At 33.9% G+C, this 22,494-nt stretch overlaps 1 protein-coding gene across 1 annotated transcript; it reads right to left on the bottom strand.

The window, feature by feature from the left end:
* Positions 1–20,667: 20,667 nt before the first annotated feature.
* On the bottom strand, positions 20,668–22,226 carry LOC127138299 (probable purine permease 4). The gene has a single exon (XM_051064718.1). The coding sequence runs from the start codon at positions 22,174–22,176 to the stop codon at positions 20,935–20,937; it is 1,242 nt and encodes a 413-aa protein (XP_050920675.1). The 5' UTR covers positions 22,177–22,226; the 3' UTR covers positions 20,668–20,934.
* Positions 22,227–22,494: the final 268 nt, after the last annotated feature.

The raw sequence follows: 22,494 nt of genomic DNA, 5'->3' as shown, positions 1-22,494 counted from the left end.
GAGGTAACAAATACTTTGTTATATTCATAGACGATTTCAGTTGAAAACTATGGTCTTACCTGATCAAGAAAAAAGTGAAGTAATCGAGGTATTTGCCAAGTTTAAATCTATGATCGAAAGACAGAGCAGTCAAAAGGTCAAGATTTTGAGGACTAATGGTGGTGGAGAATATGTATCGAAAGACTTCGACGCATTATGTGTGAAAGAAGAGATTATGCATGAGATGGTGCCACCCTACACTCCACATTAGTATGGAGTCGCAGAAAGGAAGAATAGAACCATCATGAAAATGGTTAGAATTATGTTGAAAGGCAAGCATTTACCCAAAGAATTATGGGGAGAATCTGTGTTGACTGCAACATATATCCTGAATAGATGTCCGACGAAGAAGCTAGAAGGAATCACGCCAGAAGAATGCTGGTTTGGTTTCAAGCCTAACTTGAGTCATTTGAAGGTGTTTGATCTATAGCACATAGACATGTGCCAGATCAATTGAGAAGAAAACTTGATGACAAGTCGAGTCAGATGATCCTGATAGGATATCATTCTACTGGAGGATACAAGTTATTCGACCTAGTGAATAAGCAAGTGGTAATCAGCAGGGACGTGATCAGAGATGAGCTTAAAGAATGGGATTGGACAGAGAATGTTAAGAAGTATTCAAAGAGAACCTTTTGTGATAAACCGTCTAGTGAAGTCAAAAGAGAAGTTCGACAGGAAGAAGTCAGAGATGAAGCAGGCCCAAGCAGACCTCAGAGAACAAGACATATGCCTTCAAGGTTACAAGAATGTGTGATTACATCAGATGATATGGTCAATGAATAAGGTGAGATGGTACACTATGCTTTCTACGCAGATGTCGAACCAGTCAATACAGCTCAGGCATTAAAAGATTCGAAGTGGATGAAAGCAATGGACGAAGAACTAAAGTCAATCGAAGTCAACAACACTTGGTCACTTGTCGAATTTCCCCGAGGCAAGAAGGCAATCGATGTGAAGTGGGTATTGTCGCAACCTGAAAAATACAGTGCGCGAAAAAAAACAACCGGCGAAAAAAAATGACAGAAGAGTCGCCACCGTGCGTTATTTATCCCAAAGGAGGGAAAGGAAACGCTCGAAGTAAATCTGAAAAAGGAAAGGACAAGACGGGGTCTCGCAACCAAATCTTGGGTTCGGGAGTCGGTTATGCGAAGGGAAGGTATTAGCACCCCTACGCATCCATAGTACTCTACGGGATCCACTTTTGTGGTTTTCGTCTAAAGGGTGTGGGTTTACCTAATGTGTTTATTTACTAAAAAGGTTAAGAGAAATGACTCGCGCGGATGTCGCATCCACTGCATACGTATCTCATCTGAATATGAGATCAGAGTCTTCGTAGCTCGGCTGACCTATGGGTTGGGGGATGTGTGCTCGCTAAGACATCGCGTCTTATGCCTACGTATCTCATCTGGAATGAGAATCAGAGCAAGCCGTAGTTCGGCTAACTACGGGGTTGTGGATTGGGTTTTGGACGAACGACGTCACTACGCAATCTACCGGATGCTCGACCTTTGGAGACTTACTCGCCTGTAGTAGAAGGAGTAAACGTGTTGCTTTGGGTTTTAGGGTTTGTGATGTTCGAGGGAAAACAGGCAGTCCTTGACGAAGGAACCGCGCTACATGTGGGGATATGAATACAAAACACAAAACATGTATCTCAAAGTAAAATGCCACCAAGGGGCTCAAACATTGCCTCCTATCGAGGTCTTCCAGCTAAGAAAGCGATAAAGTACGAGAAAAGGAAAAAATTACCACACGGATAAAGATCCGAAGTTACAGCAATTAAAGGATTGATAAACCCTGAGATCCTTCCAAACTAACATCATCAAAGAAAGTGGGTCAGTACAGGTAATCGGAATGAACCTCCAGGGGGGTATCCCACAAATAAAGTGGGAAACCACGCAAGTTATCCCTGCAAACGTCATGTGAGCCCTCACAAAAAAAACTCAACAAACAGGTTAGAGAAACAAAATAGGGTAACCAAGAGTTGCCCATAAATCAAAATGTAACCACATGAATAATTCCATCAAAATTCACAAAAAAAGCTCACAAAAAGCAACCAAGGGTAGGAGGCCTAAACCTCTTGTCAAACACATGCATCAAAAGGGTATCAAATTCACCCATAATACCTCATACATTTAGAGCATTCAAATTAAAGGCATAGAGATGATGAATATAGGGCAAACCTGATTGGAGAGATTGATTAAGATTGAATGGTACGGCCGAATCTGCAAAGTAGTACTAGGGTTTGTGTGAGGCGGAGTGAACTTCTCAGGGCTTCCTGAAGGTCGCTGCAGAGTAGTTCCTAGGTTTCCTTCTCTCAAAATCTTTCTCTAGTGAATCTCCCAGTGTAACTCCAAGTCTGTTTTCCTCTACTGAAACTTCAGTATTTATAGACTGATTTTCGTGGGTAGTGGGCTCAAATGAGGGAGACCCAAGTCCAAAAAAAATTGTTATATTTTATTTATTTATTTAATTAATTTTATTTATTTATTTATTTATTTATTCGTTTTTTTTTTCATTTTTTTTTTCGTTTTTTTTTTTTCGTTTTTTTTTCCAGGAAAAATGAAGGGTAAATTTTGGGGTATTACAGGTATACAAGGTGAAGTTGAATCCCATAGGAGAAGTGACTCGACACAATGCGAGACTTGTGGTGAAAGGATTTCTTCAAAAAGAAGGAATCGACTTCGATGAAGCTTTTGTACCTGCTGCTAGGATCAAAATAATTAGGTTGATTATTGGTCTAGCAAACATGAACAACTTGTAGATGTGTCAGATGGACGTGGACTGCGCATTCCTTAATGACCCATTAGAAGAAGAAGTTTATGTTGCACAAACAGATGGGTTTGTGAAACATGGCGAAGAAAGAAAGGTGTACAGGCTGCATAAAGCCCTGTACGGACTTAAACAAGCTCCAAGAGCTTGGAACAAGAATATGGATGACTTTCTAAGGGAGAAGGAATTTATGAAGTGCAAATCTGAACATGGAGTATATGTAAGAAGAAGTAAGAGTGAATTGCTTATAATATGCCTCTATGTGGATGACTTATTGATAATAGGTAGCTGCAAGAAGGAGATCGAACACTTCAAAGGTGATCTCAACAAGGAATTTGAAATGTCAGATCTGGGTGACATTTCATATTTCCTTGGCATCGAATTCTATAAGAGCGGTAGAGGTTTGATGATGCATCAAAGAAGGTATGCAGGCGATATACTCAAGATATTTGAGATGCAAGATTGCAACCCCACTTCGACTCCAGCTGAGCCCAGATTACAACTGTCGAAAGATTCAGATGAAGATGATGTCAACCAAATCCAATATAGAAGACTTATTGGGTTACTTCTATACCTTTGTCACACAAGGCCTGACTTAGCATACAATGTAGGTATGGTGGTGAGTAGATTCATGCAGAAGGCAAAGGTATCACATCTAGCAGTGGCGGAGAGGATACTAAGATATCTGAAAGGATTTCTCGACTACGACATTTTTTTCCTGCAACTGATGAAGGAAAAGAATGCAAACTAGTGGGATACACCGATTCAAGCTGGTGTAGTGATGTTGAGGATCGAAAATCCACGGTTGGCTATGTGTTTATGCTAGGTGGTGCACAAGTTGCTTGGAGTTCGAGAAAAGAGACAATAGTGGCATTATCGTCCTGTGAAGCAGAATACATAGCTGATTCTCTTTATGTATGTCAAGCAACTTGGATGGTGAATCTGGTCGAAGAGATAACAACGAAGAGTCACAGAGCAATTACCATGAAGATAAACAACATGTCAGCTATCAATTTGGAGAAGAATCCGATAGCACATGGTCGAAGCAAGCAAATCAAAATGAGGTTTCATTATCTTCAAGAGCGGGTAGCAGATAGGAAGATGAATGTGGAACAATGCAGAACTGAGAATCAGATTGCAGACATCATGACGAATGGAGTGAAGGTCGAAGTGTTCAAAAGACTAAGAGCTATGATGAATGTAGATAACTTAAACATAACGAATTAGGTGGTGTATTGAATTGTAATTCCTTGTGTATAAGTAGGTTGCTCGACATAAGAAAGGAAATGTCAAACCACCTAGTGTGTTGAGTTGTGTTAGTTTGTCGAAGTGTCGAAGCATGTTGCTTCACACCGAATTTTATAGTGTTAGCTATTTTAGGATTTTATAGTTTTGGGATTTGGCTTGGGGTCCAAGTTAACCTAAATCTATAAATAGAGAGAGTAACCCTTATTCTTATAATGAAGTGAATGTTGTATTCATAACATTGTATTCACAGAATTTTGCAATTGCAAAGTGAATAAGAAGTTTTCCACAGTTTGTGGGCATAAAGAAACTCTGCAGAATTTAATTCTTCTTCTCCTTCATCATTATTTACTTTCTTTATTTTTCCATTGTTCTTCTCTTTTCATTGTTATTGTGTGGGTGATAACAATCTTATTTATCAAGATTGGTTGAAATTCTCCATAGGTTGTGGTGGATTTCTAACATCCCGATACTTGTACTTCACAATTTTAGAAGTACCCATATTTCAGAGCCACACACATCTTATACACATAAACATATGAAAAAAATTAAAAAAATAGAAAATAAATACTATCACTTTGAATTAGTTAAATGAGTATTGCAGAAAATAGAAGAACTAAATGTCCATTATTTTTATTCTTGTAACATGTATTTTAATGTATATCTGATGAGTAAAGAGTAAACGTATACAATATTTAAAATATGAACTATCATCAGTAATAGATGAATACGGGGTTGTGTATAAAAAATTATCTATTTTTCTAGAAGATGTAAAAAAAATAATGAAATAGTGGGTGAAAAATAAAAAAGAAGAAGATATGGTTGTTTCAAAGAAAGTTGGAATAAATTAACGGCATGATTCAGTAACCGGTCAGTGAAATATAGCATTCAATTTCAAAATAATTTACAATTAACCAATATTAATAATTGTGAAAGGCCAATAATGAAAAGAAAAAGAGCTAATCAAAATCCTCTATTTTCTTTATTAATAATTATAGATTACAGAAGTTGTAACGCATATGTGAGGAGGAAAAATGAGAATCATACATCTTGAGAGGGAGGAAAGAAAGATAAAAACTGAAATTTTTTCCATGTTTAATGGAGTATATACATTGCAAGAAAAAGATACAATTTGCAGACTTTGATTTTATAAAAGAAATGAGCATGCACTTGTTGCATTGAAGTACTTAAGGTAGCATTTGAAGTAGTTAATGTTTACTTAAAAGATATGGTTATTTTTTTGAGATATTGGATCGAACTCTAGTATGATCGAAGGGTAGCTTCTTGGTTCGATAATTCGACATGACCTTAGCATGTCATCGAAGTTTGTTTACATGTTGTAGTCAAAGTATGCTAGGATTGTTAGAATGTCGAATTGAGCCTGTTTGTTATGCTCAATTGTTTAAGTTACTTTGTTCTCTAAGTTAGCTTGTGTATAAAATCCCATTAGGTTAGTGTGTTAGTTTTCTTATAAATAACATACTAGTATTTCATCATTGTATAATGTAAATCCTAATTAGGGCGAGAGATGCTATTTTCTATTTTGTAACACTTGTAATCTTGTTTCAAAGAGAAAGTAAAAAATAGTAGTTTATAACCAATTTCATCGTGTTCTTATTGTTTTCTTCTTTTCTACCCTTGTGGGTTTCTTACTGATTGGTGTGGTGAGCATGGAGAAGATGTCGTCAACAAAGTATGAGATTCAAAAGTTCACCGGAATGAACGATTTCGGTATTTGGCACTTGAAGATGAAAGCCCTACGGGTTCAACAGGGATGTTTAGAAGCGTTGAAGGGAGCCGCATCCATGGACGCTGTGCTAAAGGATAAAAAAAGAACATGGTAGAGAAATCCCACAACTCCGTCTTATTGAGCCTTGGTGATAAGGTTTTTCGACGGGTTTCGAAGGAGACGACAGTGTCGAGCCTTTGAGAGAAATTCGAAAGCTTGTACATGACCAAATCATTGATCAATCGCCTCTACCTGAAGCAAGCTCTTTATTCATCAAGATGAGTGAAGACAAAGTTCTGGCTGAAGAGTTTGATATGTTCAACAAGTTGATTCTTGATCTTGAAAATGTCGATGTAAAAATCGAGGATGAAGATCAAGCAATGTTATTGTTGTGTGCTTTGACCAAAAGACATGCTCACTTCAAAGAAACACTCTTGTATGGAAGAGAGTCTCCGACTTATGAAAAAGTTCAATCAGTTTTGTACTATAAGGATTTAAACAAACGAAAATAGCACATGCCATCTTTGACTGGTGAAGTTCTGTCGGTTAAGGCGAAATTCACAAAGAGAGATGGCAAGTTCGACAAGAAGAAAGGTAAAAGTCAACATAAGGCTTATAGTGGTGATGCATCTGGTATTACGATGTTATCAATGTAAGAAGGAGGGTCATACAAGAAAAGTGTACCCTGAACGCCTGAAAGATCATGGAGGTAAGGATAATGGCAACACAACCATTGTTCAAGATGATTTCGACTCATCTGACGTTCTTGTGGTTTCAAGCGACAACTCAAGTAAATAGTGGATTATGGATTCAGGTTGCACTTGGCACACGACTCAAATTAAAGACTTGTTCGAGGAACTATGTGATCAAGATGGTGAATTTGTATTGCTTGGAAACAATAAAGCTTGCAAGATTGCAAGTGTTGGATCTGTGAGATTCAAGCTCCATGATCAGTCAATAAGGTTGTTGACTGAAGTCAGGTATGTACCTGATTTGAAGAGAAAATTGATTTCTCTTGGTGAATTTGACAAGAAATGATATGTTTTCTAAGGAGAGAAAAGTATTCTAAAAGTCATGAAGGGGTCGAAGGAAGTATTAAGAGGCGTGAAGAAACAAGACTTGTATACCCTTGAGGCTGGAGTTGTCAGTGGTTATGCAGATGTTACATCCACGAAACCTTTATCGAAGACAAAAATTTGGCACATGAGATTGGGCCATGTCAGTGAAAGGGGTTTGGTCGAATTAGGGAAAAAAATCTACTTGGTGAAGACAAAGTCGAAAAGATGAAGTCTTGTGAACGTTGTGTACTTGGAAAATCTTGCAGAGTGAAGTTCAATAAAGGAAAAAAAAACACATGGATCCCTTGATTACATCTATGTTGATCTTTGGGGGACTGCGAGGTGTCCATTATATTCAGGAGCAAGGTATTTTCTATCCATAGTTGATGATTATTCCAGAAATTTATAGGTATTCATCTAGAAGATAAGGATGAAACTTTTGAGAACTTCAAATGTTGGAAGACTCTGGTCGAAAATCAGACTGGCAGGAAGGTCAAGAGGCTGAGAACCAACAATGGCCTTGAATTTTGCAATAAGGCGTTCAATAGTTTTTGTGTAGCCTCTGGTATTGCAAGGCACATAACTACTACAGGTACTCCTCAACAAAATGGTTTGGCTGGTGGAAGGTTTAATCAAACCATTTTAGAAAGAGTTAGATGTATGTTGACTAGTATTTGGTTAAAGAAAGTGCTTTAGGCATAGGCTATTTTGATAACAAATATCTGATAAACAAATGTCCTTCGATTGTGTTAGATATAAAGACACCTGAAGAAATTTGGTCGGAACATCAACCAGATCTCAACAAACTTAGAGTATTTGGTTACATAGCCTATGCTCACATTAGGAAGACAAGGTCGAACCTAGAGCTCTGAGATGCATGTTCATGGGATACCCTGAAGGAGTCAAAGCTTATAAGTTATGGTGCCTAGAGCTAGGTAACAGGAGGTGTATCACCAGTCGAGATATGATTTTCAATGAAGCTGAGATGGCTTTCAAGAAAACGAATGACGTTAGTCGAACTGCACGGATATCTGAAGAAGAGATTCCTGTTGAGGCGGAGCATGTGGATGTTGAATTGCATATCCCGGATAAAGTTGAAGAAGAAGCACACAATGATGAAGATACTGAGGAAGATTAGAAAACTCTCGATGACTACCTGATGGCAATAGATAAACCGAGAAGAGTCATCAAGCCACCTCAAAGACTTGGGTATGCAAATCTCATAGCTTATGCCTTAATCTCTGCAAGTGAGGTTCTAGATGAAAAACCTAGATACTATAAGGAAGTTATGAGGAGTCGAAATAAGACTGAATGGATGAAAGCCATGGATGATGAGATGAAATCTCTTCATGATAACCACACTTGGTAACTGATCAAGAAACCTACTGGAGCCAGCTATAAGTGGATTTTCAAAGTTAAGGAAGGAATTGAAGGAGTGACGTCGAAGAGATATCATGCAAGATTGGTTGCAAGGGGTTTCACTCCGAAAGAAGGTGTCGACTTTAATGACGTGTTCTCTCCTATTGTGAAGCACAAGTCCATTCGAATCTTACTTTCCATAGTGGTACAATTCAAATGTTAATCTTATTTTGTATAATTTTAATGGATTTTGTTTTTTCTTTATCTTAACTTTTTATGTATTTTATAGATTATCTGGTTAACATAAAATAAAGCAAACTAATGAAGATTTTTTTTTGTATTTTTCGATCATCTTTTATAAATTAAATAAATAAATGAATTAACCGAATAAAAAATTTAAATACAGAACAATAAACAAAGAAATAAAATCGTTAGGTTAAAAATTAAAACACTAAAAAATAAGATTAACATTTAAATAAACAACAATGAAATAATAAAAATTGAAAGTGTGTGAAGATTAAAGGAGGTGAAGTAGATCTACTCATGGGCCTAAGGCCCATTTCTCACACAAACTCTAATATATAATAATATATAAAGGGCATATATATATATATATATATATATATATATATATATATATATATATATATATATATATATATATATATATATATATATATATATATATATATATATATATATATATATATATATATATATATATATAAACATGTTTTTGGTATATTTTTTTTCCTTCCAAATATATCCTTTTTAATTTTATTTTAAGTTTTAACTTCTCTTTCCCACAAACGGCAGTTATACAATGGTTTATTATTTTTCATATTATTATCTTTAAGTATTTTATAAATAATTAAAAATAAAAATAAAAATAAATAAAAATATAATATGATTTATATTTTATGCGAATCAGTATTTGAGAAAGCGGATAGACGGACACTCACGTGTCCGTCTGGACGCTAGTTAATATATAAAGGGAATACTTTGTTTTGGTGTAACCTTCTTTTCTATCAATTTTACCTTTATTTTATTGTGTAATTTATTTTCATTTGAAATCATTATTATTAACCTTCACATAACTTCTTACTGATAACTTTCCGATATTGTATTTTTTTGAAATTATACTTAAATATAAAATATCATTTATATCTTCATTGATGCACATTAAAAAAGCAGACAGACGGGCACAGACTAGCGTGCCCGTCTGGACGCTAGTTTAAAATAAAACAAATAGAATAATAAAATAATTTAAAAAATATAAAAAATAAAAGAATAAAAGTCAGCTTTGAGAAGGGGAAGGCGTTGCCCATTATGTTTGACCGGCCAATCCAGCTGACATGGTCTTTATTTTACTTAAAAAAATAAATGGAAAGAAAAAAAAATTACTTTCTCCTTCTCTCTTACCTTCACGATTTCTTTCTCACAAAACCATGACTTTCTCTTTTCCATTTTTCTTCACCACCAAACCTATTATTAACAATGAAAGAAAGCAACAAACGCAAGCCACCATGATTCATAGTGAGTAATAAACATACTGGTAGGTGCAGCAGTGTGAGCGGTGGATTCGTCACTGAGAGCGTTCGTCGATGTTGTCGGAGGTTGCAATGAGAGGTTGGGTGTCGGAGGTGGTTGATCAGTGCATTTTGATACACATTCTTCTATATTTATACTTATGCATTTCCATGTTTTAGTTTGATTATTTTTCCCTTTTAATGTGTTTTTATAATTTATCTTATTTTTACACTTATTTGTTTTTCGCAGTTTATTTTCAGCATTAACAGTTTGCACGAATAAATTCATAACTGGAGCTAGGAGTATCGGATCGAGGCGTGCTACCAGTCGTTGGAAAGCTAAGAGAAAGAGATACGACTTTCATGAAGAAGTCAGAAGCTAATTCGGATTGTAGCATGGTTGAAAAATTAGGTTTATCCTAATTTTCCTATAACCTAAGCAGCCGAAAACAGTACAGGGTATCACTATTCACGAAAATTTGAAAGCTTGTACGAAGTCCATGGAGAACTAATCCCTCTGATTCGATTTGCCGTAATTCAGGTTCCAAAACTTGAGATTATTATAATGTTAATTTTAGTTTAATTCCTTTCAATGATATTTTGTGTTCTTGTATGCTTAATTCGATTGCATGAAATATATTGATTCAATTTGGTTGATTGTATGATCCTAACATAGGCACGTCACGTTTGCTTAATTCGTTTTTGTGTCTGATCAATCATATTTGCTTAATCCATGAAAACTTATCCCGTTTGCTTAATTCGGACAATAGGATCATACATCTCACAAACTTCACTGCGCTTGTCATTGAGTTTGTATCCAAATAGGAATAGACAATCCGCTTAGGATATTAAAATTATATTAATCGATGATAGTAGGAACTGAATCGGTAGATTGAATTATTTCATAATCACTATTTCATAACAGCTTATTTCAAGAATTGCTTTTAATAATCACTTTTTCTTAATAGAACACCAAACCAAACAACCCCCCTTAATTCGATTTGCCTTTGGATAATAATAATCAAGAATCTTTGTGAGAACGATATCCAAGTTAAAATTGTCGCCGTACTACGTTTTTGAAAAACACTCGTTTTCACCCGCACACGGCAGCGGATCAGTGGTGTAGTCGTGAGTTTCACGGAGGATGGTATGGCTATTGGACTCAGAGGTAAGTTTCAGTTTGGTTTTCGTTTCGTTATTACTCTACTTTGATTTCCGATTCAGTTCGGATTTTGTTTGAATGTTTGTTTTGATTCGATTCTATTTCTGATTCAATTTGTTTTTTACTTTTCCACTCGGTTTGGGTTTTACCTTGACGCTTTTCGATTTCTCTCGGTCCCGGATTAGTTTGAATTTTGGTTTGATTTTTGATGCGGTTCAGTTTTGATTTGGCACTATTTTGGAATTTTGATATTGGTTTCGAATTGATTATGTATTAATTTTCTACCGGGGTTGTTTCTAATGTATATTTTTTTTTAGATTCGGTGTTGTTTAAGTTCAATTGGAATTGTGGATTACACCCAAAGTGTGGTGTCAGATTTTTACAGAGGTATAAACTTAGATTTGAAAGAGGGTATTGTTTGGATTTGAATTTGTTTGTGTCTACGAAGTCCGGATTCGGACACAGACAGAGGACACGACACAGACACGGACACGAGAATCCCGCTAATATAAAAATCATAGGACACATACACGGCTATATATATTTTATATATTAATATATTAATGTAATTTATGGACAAAATTTATAAAAAGTTTAAAATGAGAAGTAAAATTTATGTTTATTTAAGATAAAACAATTAAAAATTCTTTTAACACTTTCAAACAAATTTCAAATTTTAAAATGATAATTGATATTCATATATACCTTGTTTTTAAGGTAAAGAAGTGGAATATGAAAGTTAAAATTTTTTTTTTTTTTTTTAATTTTGAATTTGTTTGAATTGGGCTTCTTTTTTATAAAAAAATTCTGGAATTTTTTGAATTAGACCGTGTCCTTTATTTTAAATAAGGTGTCGTATCCATATCCGCAGCAATTAATTTTTTTTATTCGTTGAACACTTCAAAAACATGTCTGATATGTGTCATACGCGTGTCGGTGTCCGACACGGTGACACGCCGTGTGAATAGCGTGTCAGAGCTTCATAGGTTTGTGTTGAATTTTTGTACAATATTTTTTGTTTCAAACAGAGGTTGATTTTATATATTACAAGATATTGATTTTTTTATTTGAATCTTGTTCTCGTTTGGTTTTACACTGTTTGTGGATTTCAACTTATTACTTGGTTATAATTTTTTTCAAAATTGGTTATTTCAACCGGTGTGCAATACAACCATATAGAGAGAGTTATTACAAATATGTGAGCTTATGCTAAAATCAATTTTGTTTATTTATTTAGAGAGAAAATATATCACAAGCAATATACAACCAATGCACACAACAAGTAAAAAAAGCACAGAGAGATTACCAATCCGTAAGTTATCGGAGGAAGAAACCCACAAAGTAAGCTTCGTCCTCTCTCTTCCTCTTATTTCTTTATCCTTCTTCTTTTAATTGTTTCTTTTTCTCTTTCTACAGGATTTCTTTGGGATGTAGGTTAAACTCAAAGACTTTGAAGCTTCGATGTGAAGTTTCACAACTTTTTCAAACAGAGCTCTATGTATGGTGAAAGATTATGATTATTGTAGTTTTTTTAGGTTTTTTCAGATGATTTGTCATTCTCATGGCAGATCCTTTTATATATTTGAATTAGGGTTTGAATTGAATGAGATTGATTCACATTGGGCATTGTTATATTGTAATTTTTTTTTTATTTGTATCTTTGAAACAAGTTTGAAATGTAACTGAATTTCTATAGTGAAAAAGTTTGATATGTGTTAATTGTTTTAGATTTGATCCAACTTTGATGGTGTTTTCTGATTTGTGACCTTTATAGACTATTAGGTTTATTCCTAGTGTTTGACCAAATTCATTCTTAAAATACAATTGAAATTATAACCAAAATAATACTAATAATAGTTTGTTAATAATAATCATACTAATAATCTACTAATAACAATAATCACAATAATCTACTAGTAAGTAATAATCTAAATAATCTAATAATAAATAATAATCTAACAAATGATAATTCTAATCAATAGTCTACTAATTAAAATTTTCTAAATAAGTTAAAGATAATGCTTAATACTAATGATACTATTTTTTTATTCTTTTTGGATTAAAATGCATTAAAATAAATAAATAAAATAATAATTATTAAAAAATGTTTAATATAAAAAATGAAAATTGAAATAAAAAATAAAAAATAAACTTTTATTTTATTTTAAACATAATGCAAATAAAAGTAAAATACAAAAAAGAGAAAACTCTAAAATTGGGAAATGTGGGATATTTAAACCCGGGACCTCATGCTTAATACGCTCACTACACTATCAAGTGTGTCATCTCATTCATTTGAAATGAAATACTCTTTAAAACTTTGCAAAAGGAAAATTGTCAAAATTTTGGGTATGACACACACTATTGTGAAAAACCCAAAATGCCTCACAAATATGGAAATGTATTTTCGGATGCACCAAAACATTAGAAAAATATTTGGAACTATATTTTCGGAAACTGTTGTGTTTCACAAACCATAAACAGATGCAGAAAACTAATATAAATTAACATCAATCATTGTTATGACATACATTAAAAATGTAACATTACATAGATAATTATTAACGCAAATCTAACATTATATTTCACGATCAAGTGATGGTTTATGATGTTTCATCATCTTTAGAATAACTTTGGCCGATCTCGCAACCTTCACATCCATCTCGATCAAAACTTTTTTTTCATAACAGTGAAATGTACTCCATATAACATTTAAAATTGTAACTCTATTCAACTCAAACTTATTGAACTGTATCTTCCTTTTGTTATCAATCGAGGGTGAACAATAATAGAGCTTCATAACTCTTCGATTATCCGGGTAGCACAACAAATTCTCTTGTGTGGGTTTTAGATCGATAAGACGAGTGATATCTATGAATCTACATTCAAGAGCAGGTCTATCACCATTGAAATAGACAAAAGCAAAATAGGAATATTGAGATATTTTATGTGTGTTTAAGCTAACAAAATAAGGGGTATCCGTATTTATACAAGTTTTAGATCAACATGGACCTTAGAAACTCAATCCTATCTCAAAAGAAATTCTAGAGATGTACTTCCGAATACACCCTGTTTCGTTTGTAAAATCAGGGTGTATAAGGAAATGTAGTTTTGAATTCTATCAGAACCATTATATGACCTTCTGATTACAATGCAAAACCCCAAATTGGCAGCCTGTATGCGATCTATTGAATCATATGTTCACGAATAACAAACTTCTATTCATTTGTAAATTGTTTACCAACATCTACCTTGACATCAATTGGTTTAACATTTGTAGACACAATAGATTTGGGGACAACATCAGAGTGCACCATATCTAAGGAAAATCATAACATAAAAAAATATAAAAAAATAACCAAAGGCAACACTGAACTAATCCATAAATACAATGGCATTCAAAAATGATAAGGAAATACATTTTCGGATGTAAAAGTCATTTTTTTCATACAAAAAACTGTTGAAAATATAATTCTTTGTGTCAAAGCACATTTTTGACAGAGTTTGTTGTTGTCGAAATGCTATGTGTGTCAAATTGTATAGCTGTCGTGATGTCGACAAAATTTTACTTAGCTTTATTTTATATTTTAGATCAGTTAGTCAGGTTAGTTGAAGATTGCTTGGTGTGCAGGAAATCTTAACCTATAAGTAGGGAGGTCCCCTTATCATTAATTGTAACACACAACACAATGATTGTAGTTGCATAGTTGAATACAATTTCAGTGTGAAAAACAGAGAAGTTTCTCTGCAGAAATACTTATTTTTCTTCCTTTTTTCTCAAACGCCCTAATTTCCCTTTCTTCCCCAATTCATCTTTTCTTCTACAATAATCATTGTGCAGCAGAATAATCTTGCAACCAAGGTTGATTGATTCACTCGAGTGAAGAGTGAAGAACAAAAAGAGTAATCAATCAGAAAGACTGATTCTTGTTCATCAAGATTTGATTCAGAATTTTCCATGGGTTTGGTGAAATTCCACATTAGGAGTTTTATGTATTTTTAACATCTGGTATCTAGAGCACTGGCTGTGTGATTCTTGAGAAGCATAACACAATGAATCATCCGAACAAGCATTTTCTGGCGAGTCTCCCAACTCTGAAGAATTAGAATTACAAGAATTAGTGCAAGTAGATAAAGATTGTTTTTTGCTATCAAGATCTTTAGGATATTGTGAAGAAGGGAATGACACCACTTGCAGAAAATGCGACAGATGAAGAAAAGGTTGCAAACAAAGAATTGAAGAAGAAAAGGTCAGTGATGTTGAATTAGCAAAAGAAGCATGGGAAATTCTAGAGAAATCATTTGGAGGGGATGAAAAGATGAAAGAGGTGAGGTTACAAACTCACAAAAGAATGTATAAACAACTTCAGATGGAAGAAAGTGAAATCATAACTAATGTTTTCATTAGGGTAACTGGTGAATCAAATCAAGGTATGTGGAGAAGTGTTGACATCAAGATTAGTTGTTTCAAAGATCTTGAGGTCATTGGCTCCAACTTCGACCACGTGGTAGTAGCCATAGAAGAGTCGAAAGATCTGTCAACATTGACAAAGGAGGAGCTTCAAGGGACATTTGAATTTCAGGAACAAAAGATGGTTGAAAGAGCTGCAAGCAAGTCGAAAAGTGATATGGTTTTGCAGGCGCAATCAGCAAGAGAAAAGAAAGGTAAAGGAAAATAGTTCGACAACAAAGGTAGATAAGGCTACAACAATTCGAATGGTAGAGGAAACCATCAAGAAGGAAATTCGTCGAACCAAAGAACACCCTCATACCAAAGTAACCAAAGAAGTGGCGCTGCTAGTAAAGGAAGCGGAAATGGTCGAAAACCTGACAAAAGTCACGTCTAATGACTATCTTGAAAAAAAAAGAATCAAGATAATGATGCAAAGTTTGCAAAGCATGAAGAAGAAGAGATGTTGCTGATGGTCACAACAAGAGATGAAGAAAGATTGAAGGACCAGTGGTACTTCGACTCAAGATGCTCATCACACATGACTAGTAGGACATATTGATTTGTAAACATAAAACCCTCAATGAAGAACATGGTGAAATTTTTAAATGACAATACTCTAGAAGCTGAAGGTATTAGTGATTTGTGATTATGAGGAAAGATGGTAAGAGGTCAGCAATTTCGAATGTATTATATATACTAGGCATGAAAAGTAATTTGCTCAGCATATGGCAGTTGGTCGAAAAGAACTATAAAGTGTCGATCAAAGACAAGATGATGAGAGTTCTTGAATCAGGTGGAAGGTTAATCTTGAAGGCACTTATGTCTCAGAATAGAACCTTCAGGATTGAAATTAATGTGATAGAGAACAAGTGTTTTGCAACTTCAGCTAGTAGGGTTGAATGGATATGGCTCTATAAACTTGGCCATCTCAACTTCAAAGACATCATAGATTTGAAAAGAAGAAATATGGTTTCAGGTTTACCAAAAATCAATATTCCAAATGAAGTGTGTGAGGAATGTATGCAGGAAAAGAAGCACAAGAACAACTTCGGAAAGGATGCATGAAGCAAGTCGAAGGAAATTCTTGAAATCATATACTCTGATGTATGTGGTCCTATCCAGGTGGATTCAATTGGAGGTAACAAATACTTAATCATATTCATAAATGATTTCATTCGAAAATATGGACTTACCTGATCAAGAAGAAAAGTGAAGCGATCGAGGTATTTGCCAAGTTTAAATCTATGGTCGAAAGACAAAGTGGTCGAAAACTCAAGATTTTGAGGACTGATGCTGGTGGAGAATATGTGTCGAAAGACTTCGACATATTATGCGAGAAAGAATGGATTGTGCATGAGGTGGTGCCACCATACACTCCATAGCATAATGTAACTGCATAAAGGAAAAATAGAACCATCATGAATATGGTGAGACGTATGTTGAAAGGCAAGCATTTACCTAAAGAATTATCGGTAGAAGTTGCGTCGACTGCAACATACATTTTAAATAAATGCTCGACAAAAAGGCTATAAGGAATCACGTTAGAAGAATGTTAGTCGGGTGTCAAGCCTCGCTTGAGTCATATAAAGGTATTTGGATCAATAACACATAGATATGTGCCTAATCAGTTGAGAAGAAAACTTGATGATAAGTCGAGTCAAATGATTATAATAGGATATCATTCAAATGAAGGATACAAGTTGTTCGACCTAGTGAACAAGCAAGTAGTGATCAGTAGAGACATGATCATAGATGAGCTTAAGGAATGATATTGGACTGAAAATATAAAGAAGGATTCAGTGAGAATCTTATGTGAAGAACCAACAAGTGAAGTCAAAAGAGAAGTTCGAAAAAAGAAGTCAAAGGTCAAGAAAGCACAAGAAGACCTCAAAGAACCAGATACATGCCTGCAAGGTTACAAGAATGTATGATTACATCAGATGATGTGGTCGACGATGAAGGTGAGCTGGTATCCTATGCTTTCTATGCAAATGTCGAACCAATCAATGCAAGTGAGGCATTGAAGGGTTTAAAGTGGATGAAAGCAATGAATAAGAAACTGAATTCCATCAAAGTCAACAACACTTGGTCACTTGTCGAATTGCCTCAAGGCAAGAAGGTAATTGATGTGAAATGGTTATGCAAGGTGAAGTTGAATCCCAAAGGTGAAGTAACTCGACACAAGGAAAGACTTGTTGTGAAAGGATTTCTGCAGAAAGAAGGATTCGACTTCGACAAAGTTTTTGCACCTGTTTCTAGAATCGAAACAATCAAGTTTGTTATTGGTCTAGAAAATATGAATAACTAGCATATGCGTCAGATGAGTATGAAATGTGCATTCCTGAAGGCCCCTTAGATGAAGAAGTTTATGTCGCATAACCAATTGGGTTTTTGAAACATGGCGAAGAAAGAAAGGTATACATGTTGCATAAATCCCTGTATGGACTTAAGCAAGCTCCAAGAGCTTGAAATAAGAAGATATACATCTTTATAATGGAGAATGAATTTGTGAAGTGCACAACTGAGCATGAAGTATATGTAAGAAGAATCAATAGTGAATTGCTTATACTATGTCTCTATGTCGATGATTTGTTGATAACAGGTAGTTGCAAGAAAGAGATCGAAGACTTCAAAGGTGATCTTAGCAAGGAATTCGAAATGTCTGATATGGGAAACATTTCATACTTCTTTGGCCTTGAATTCTACAAGGATAGTAGAGGCTTGATGATGCATTAAAGATGATATGCAAGCGAGATACTCAAGAGATTTGAGATGGAAGACTACAACTCGATTTCGACACTTGCTGAACCAAGACTACAACTGTCGAAAAATACAAATGAAGATGATGTCGACCTAACACAGTACATAAGACTTATTGGATCATTAAGATACCTTTGTCGCACAAGGCTTGATCTATCATACAATGTGGGTGTGGTGAGTAAATTCATGCAGAAGTCAAATGTATCACATCTAGCAGCGACAAAGAGGATAATAAGGTATCTGAAAGGAACTCTCGACTATGGCATTACATTTCCTGCAATTGATGAAGGAAAAGAATGCAAGCTAGTGGATTACACTAACCCAAGTTGGTGTAGTGATGTCGAGGAAAGAAAATCCATAGTTGATATGTGTTTACGCTAGGTGGTGCACTAGTGGGTTAGACGCAATGAATTAGGTGGTGTGTTAAAAGTATAATTCTTTGTGTCAAAACAACATTTTGGACAAAGTTTATTGTTGTCGAAATGCTATTTGTGTCGAATTGTATAGATGTCGAAATGTCGATAAAATTTTACTTAGCTTTATTTGTTATTTTAGTTGAGTTAGTTAGGTTAGTTGGAGATTGCTTGATGTGCAAGCAATCTCAACCTATAAGTACGGATGTCCCCTATCATTGATTGTAACACACAACACAACGATTGCAGTTGCATAGTTGAATAAAATTTCAGTGTGAAAAGTAAAGAAGTTTCTTTGCATAAATACTTATTCTACTTCCTCGTTTCTCAAAAGCCCTAATTTCCCTTTCTTCCCCTATTCATCTTTTCTTCTTAAATAATCATTATGCAACAGAATAATCTTGCAACCAAGACTGGTTGATTCACCCGTGTGAAGAGTGAAGAACAAGAGGAGTAATCAATCAAAAAGACTGATTTTTGTTCATCAAGATTTGATTCGAAATTCTCCATAGGTTTGGTGAAATTTCATATTGAGAATTTGACGTATTTCCAACAAAAAATAGATTATATGAAGTAATGAGGAAGGAAATATATGTATATTACCTTAAATTCTAACTTTTTCCCCTCTTTTTGATGTGAAAAAAATAGAGAAATGTTGTTTTTGAAGTATACAAGTTGATTGAGTGTGGAAGGAGGTTTTGACAAGGTTTGAAGAATAAATGGTCGTATGATCATGAGTGAAACAAACATGCAAGGTGATGTTTTATTAAATTTTTCGATTGACAAATCTGCAATTGCACTTCCGTATTTGTCATTGAATTCTGAAATTAACAAAATCATTATAGGGGTGAGTCCAAATATACACTTTCAAACTAATTTTTGAAAAAAAAATAAGAGTGTGTCTCACTTAAAACATATTTTAATATGAAATAGATACATCCAAAAATATATTTTCGAAATTATTCACGGATTTTCAAAAAGCGAATCTTCATCACAACACCACCTCTCTTAATTTAAATTTTGTCTTAACTTACTCGACAATTATTGCTTAAAAGATAAAACATCCGAATCTCACAATTAGCCCAAATACATATAATGGATCAAGAGACTTCATATTTACAGAATCTCTAGATCAAACCTGAATATAGATTTGTTCTTATCACTTTGTCGAACCTAAATTGAACTGCTTACGTAGAAGATTTGGAAAATGACAAACTCATAACTTCACAAGATGGAGGAAAACAACAAACTTATACGTACACCTACACCTACACTCTATATCATTTACTTTTCACACTGAAAAATTTTTCACCCTACTTTTTAACTCAACTAACCTAATTAATCACTAGTCTACACTAATTAAGCTACATTATCAATATTAAACCTATTTTGTTCTTAGTCCAAAAATAAAAAGTGCCACATGCATTATGTGAACCTTTTTAGTAAAAGTCACATTCGTTAACTACTTTTGTTGTGAGCTTTTTAGTAAAAGTCCAATAATTATCTTATTATAAATGCCTTTATATGTCAAATCTTATTATATAAATTTGATTTGAATGCATTGTTTGTGAGTTTTACATTTACATCCAGATACATTTCATCTTACTAATATTTATGAAAATATTTATGGATATTAAAATGGTCAAATAACATTAATATTCATTGAATGAATGTGTAGAAAAAAGTATGCTATATAGACATTAATAGATATCTATTTATTTATAATGTTCAAAATTTAGTCTATGTTTATGGATTTTCGGCATGATGGTAGGTAAAGAAATCCTAAAGTAAACTTTTGAGAGAAACTTTTTTTACTTAAATTTATTGATTTTGGATATGCTTTTTAAAATAAAATACTTCATTCCTTCTATGATTTTGGATATGCTTGTATATCTCTAAAATATCTTCATTTTATTTTATTTTATGTCAATGAACAAATTTATTAGTCATTGAGAATAATTTCTACAACATGTAAATCTGATTAACTACATATCTTCTTTGATTATTGTAAATTTAGTTAACTTAATGTGGATCAGAAACACTTTAGATTACAGAACATATTATATACGTGACTAAGTTTAATTAAGATCCAAGTAAACTTTATGAACAGATTTCTTGTGATAAAGAAAAAAAGCTATACCAAACTTAAGAAAAATAATGCAGAACAGTTTTATCAGTATGTTTGATCTTAAACAATTTTTTTCTTCTCTAAAAAGCATTAAACTCATACACGCAACCGTGATTACCAGAGTTTCGAGACTTATTATTAGGGTTTAAGCTAACAATATCCGACTTTTGACAAAATGAGCTATGATTTTCGACAATCTGAATCTTAAATTTTTTTTATATTAATGAATACAACTAATCAAAAGTTTAGTATTCAACATAAACTTTTGATATATGATAATATATTCAACTATTTGCACCTCCATTCCTCCTCATACTAGCCAACTCCATGGATGAATCATCTTTTTCCTTCACCATTCTCCCTTTCTCTTTCAACATCTTAACATACATTCCATAAACATAAGAACAAAATCCCCACAAACACAAAACAGTTGAAACAGCTTTCAAACCACCAAATGAATCTCTATAAACCAAAACACCACCCAACACATTCATAGACAACAATGCTGTCATACAAATTCCACCGGTTAATGAAGATGTCAAAAACACCATCCCAGCAGTTCCCATGAAACAAAACTGCCACGTCACCACATTCGCCATAACCGTCACCCAATAAACTCTACTTCCCTTGTCAAACACTTCTTCACTTTCTCTCTTCATCTCCGAAAATCCACCGTCGAATGTCATTCCCACCGTCGCTAAAACCGTCGCTGCAATCTCCATTATAAGCTGCATTTCCATCACCATTTCGTAACAATAAACTTTCTTATAAACCTTCTCCATTACTGGTAAATATAGTGCGAATAACAATCCTGCACCTATGGTGCAAAAGAATCCAATAAAGTATTCTTTTTTCGTTAGCCCTTCTGGTTTTTCGCTACTTGAGTTCAATGCAAGAATGATTGAACTTAGGGTTAAGAGAATAACACAATTGAGATTTGAAAAAGTGATTTTTTGTTTCACTATGATAGCTGAGAGAATGAGATTGAAAACAAGTTGAGAAGATAACAAAAGTGCTGAAGTTGAAACCGGAAGATAGGCAACACCCCATGAGATTAAAAGATTGTTCAACCCTAACATGATACCGACGAAAATCGATAAAGTTAACATTTTTGTAGTGAAATCAGTAAAGGGTGTTCTTTTGGTGGAGTTGAGGATATAAGGGAGAAAAATTGGGATGATTAAGAGAGGGAAACCAGCACATTGAACCCAAGTTGAAACCCATTTACTTGAACCTTTGTGGATGAAATAGTATTTAGAGAGTAAACTTGATGAGATGGAACCAACAAAGAGTAAGAGGTAGTTGATTATCAAGAGGGGCATGTACCTTTTGTTTGTGAATGATTTTTCATCTGCATGCAGGTGATTATTGTTGTTGATGATCGGTGATGGTTGATTTTGATGATGTTGTGTTTCTTCTTGATGATCAATGCATTCTATGTCAATTGTGTCGTTTTCATTGGTAGGGTTCATGGTGAGAGATTGATGATGATGATGGAGTGGTGGGGTTTGTGATCTTAGAGACATTTGATTAGGGTAAAAAATTATGTTGGATAATCATAAGCTTGTGCAATGTAGTAGTAAGATATGGTATTTATATTAAATTTTAAAATTTAATCCTTTACTTTAAGAAAGATTTTTTTTACTTTAAACAATAAAACAAAAGAATATGTTTAATAATTTTCAGATCATGTTTCCTTTAATAGAAAAAACTCCCATATATTTATGCATTCACGCGGTTTCATTTGTCTGTTTTGTTTTTAAATAGGTAGATCATATAGTAAATTTTTTTTTTTTTAAAGGATCTAACTTTTTTTTCCTAAATATTAATTTATAAATATAAAT

Source organism: Lathyrus oleraceus, chromosome 1, assembly GCF_024323335.1.
Source record: "Lathyrus oleraceus cultivar Zhongwan6 chromosome 1, CAAS_Psat_ZW6_1.0, whole genome shotgun sequence".
Taxonomy (NCBI): domain Eukaryota; kingdom Viridiplantae; phylum Streptophyta; class Magnoliopsida; order Fabales; family Fabaceae; genus Lathyrus; species Lathyrus oleraceus.
This window is presented reverse-complemented; position numbering and strand designations above follow the sequence as displayed.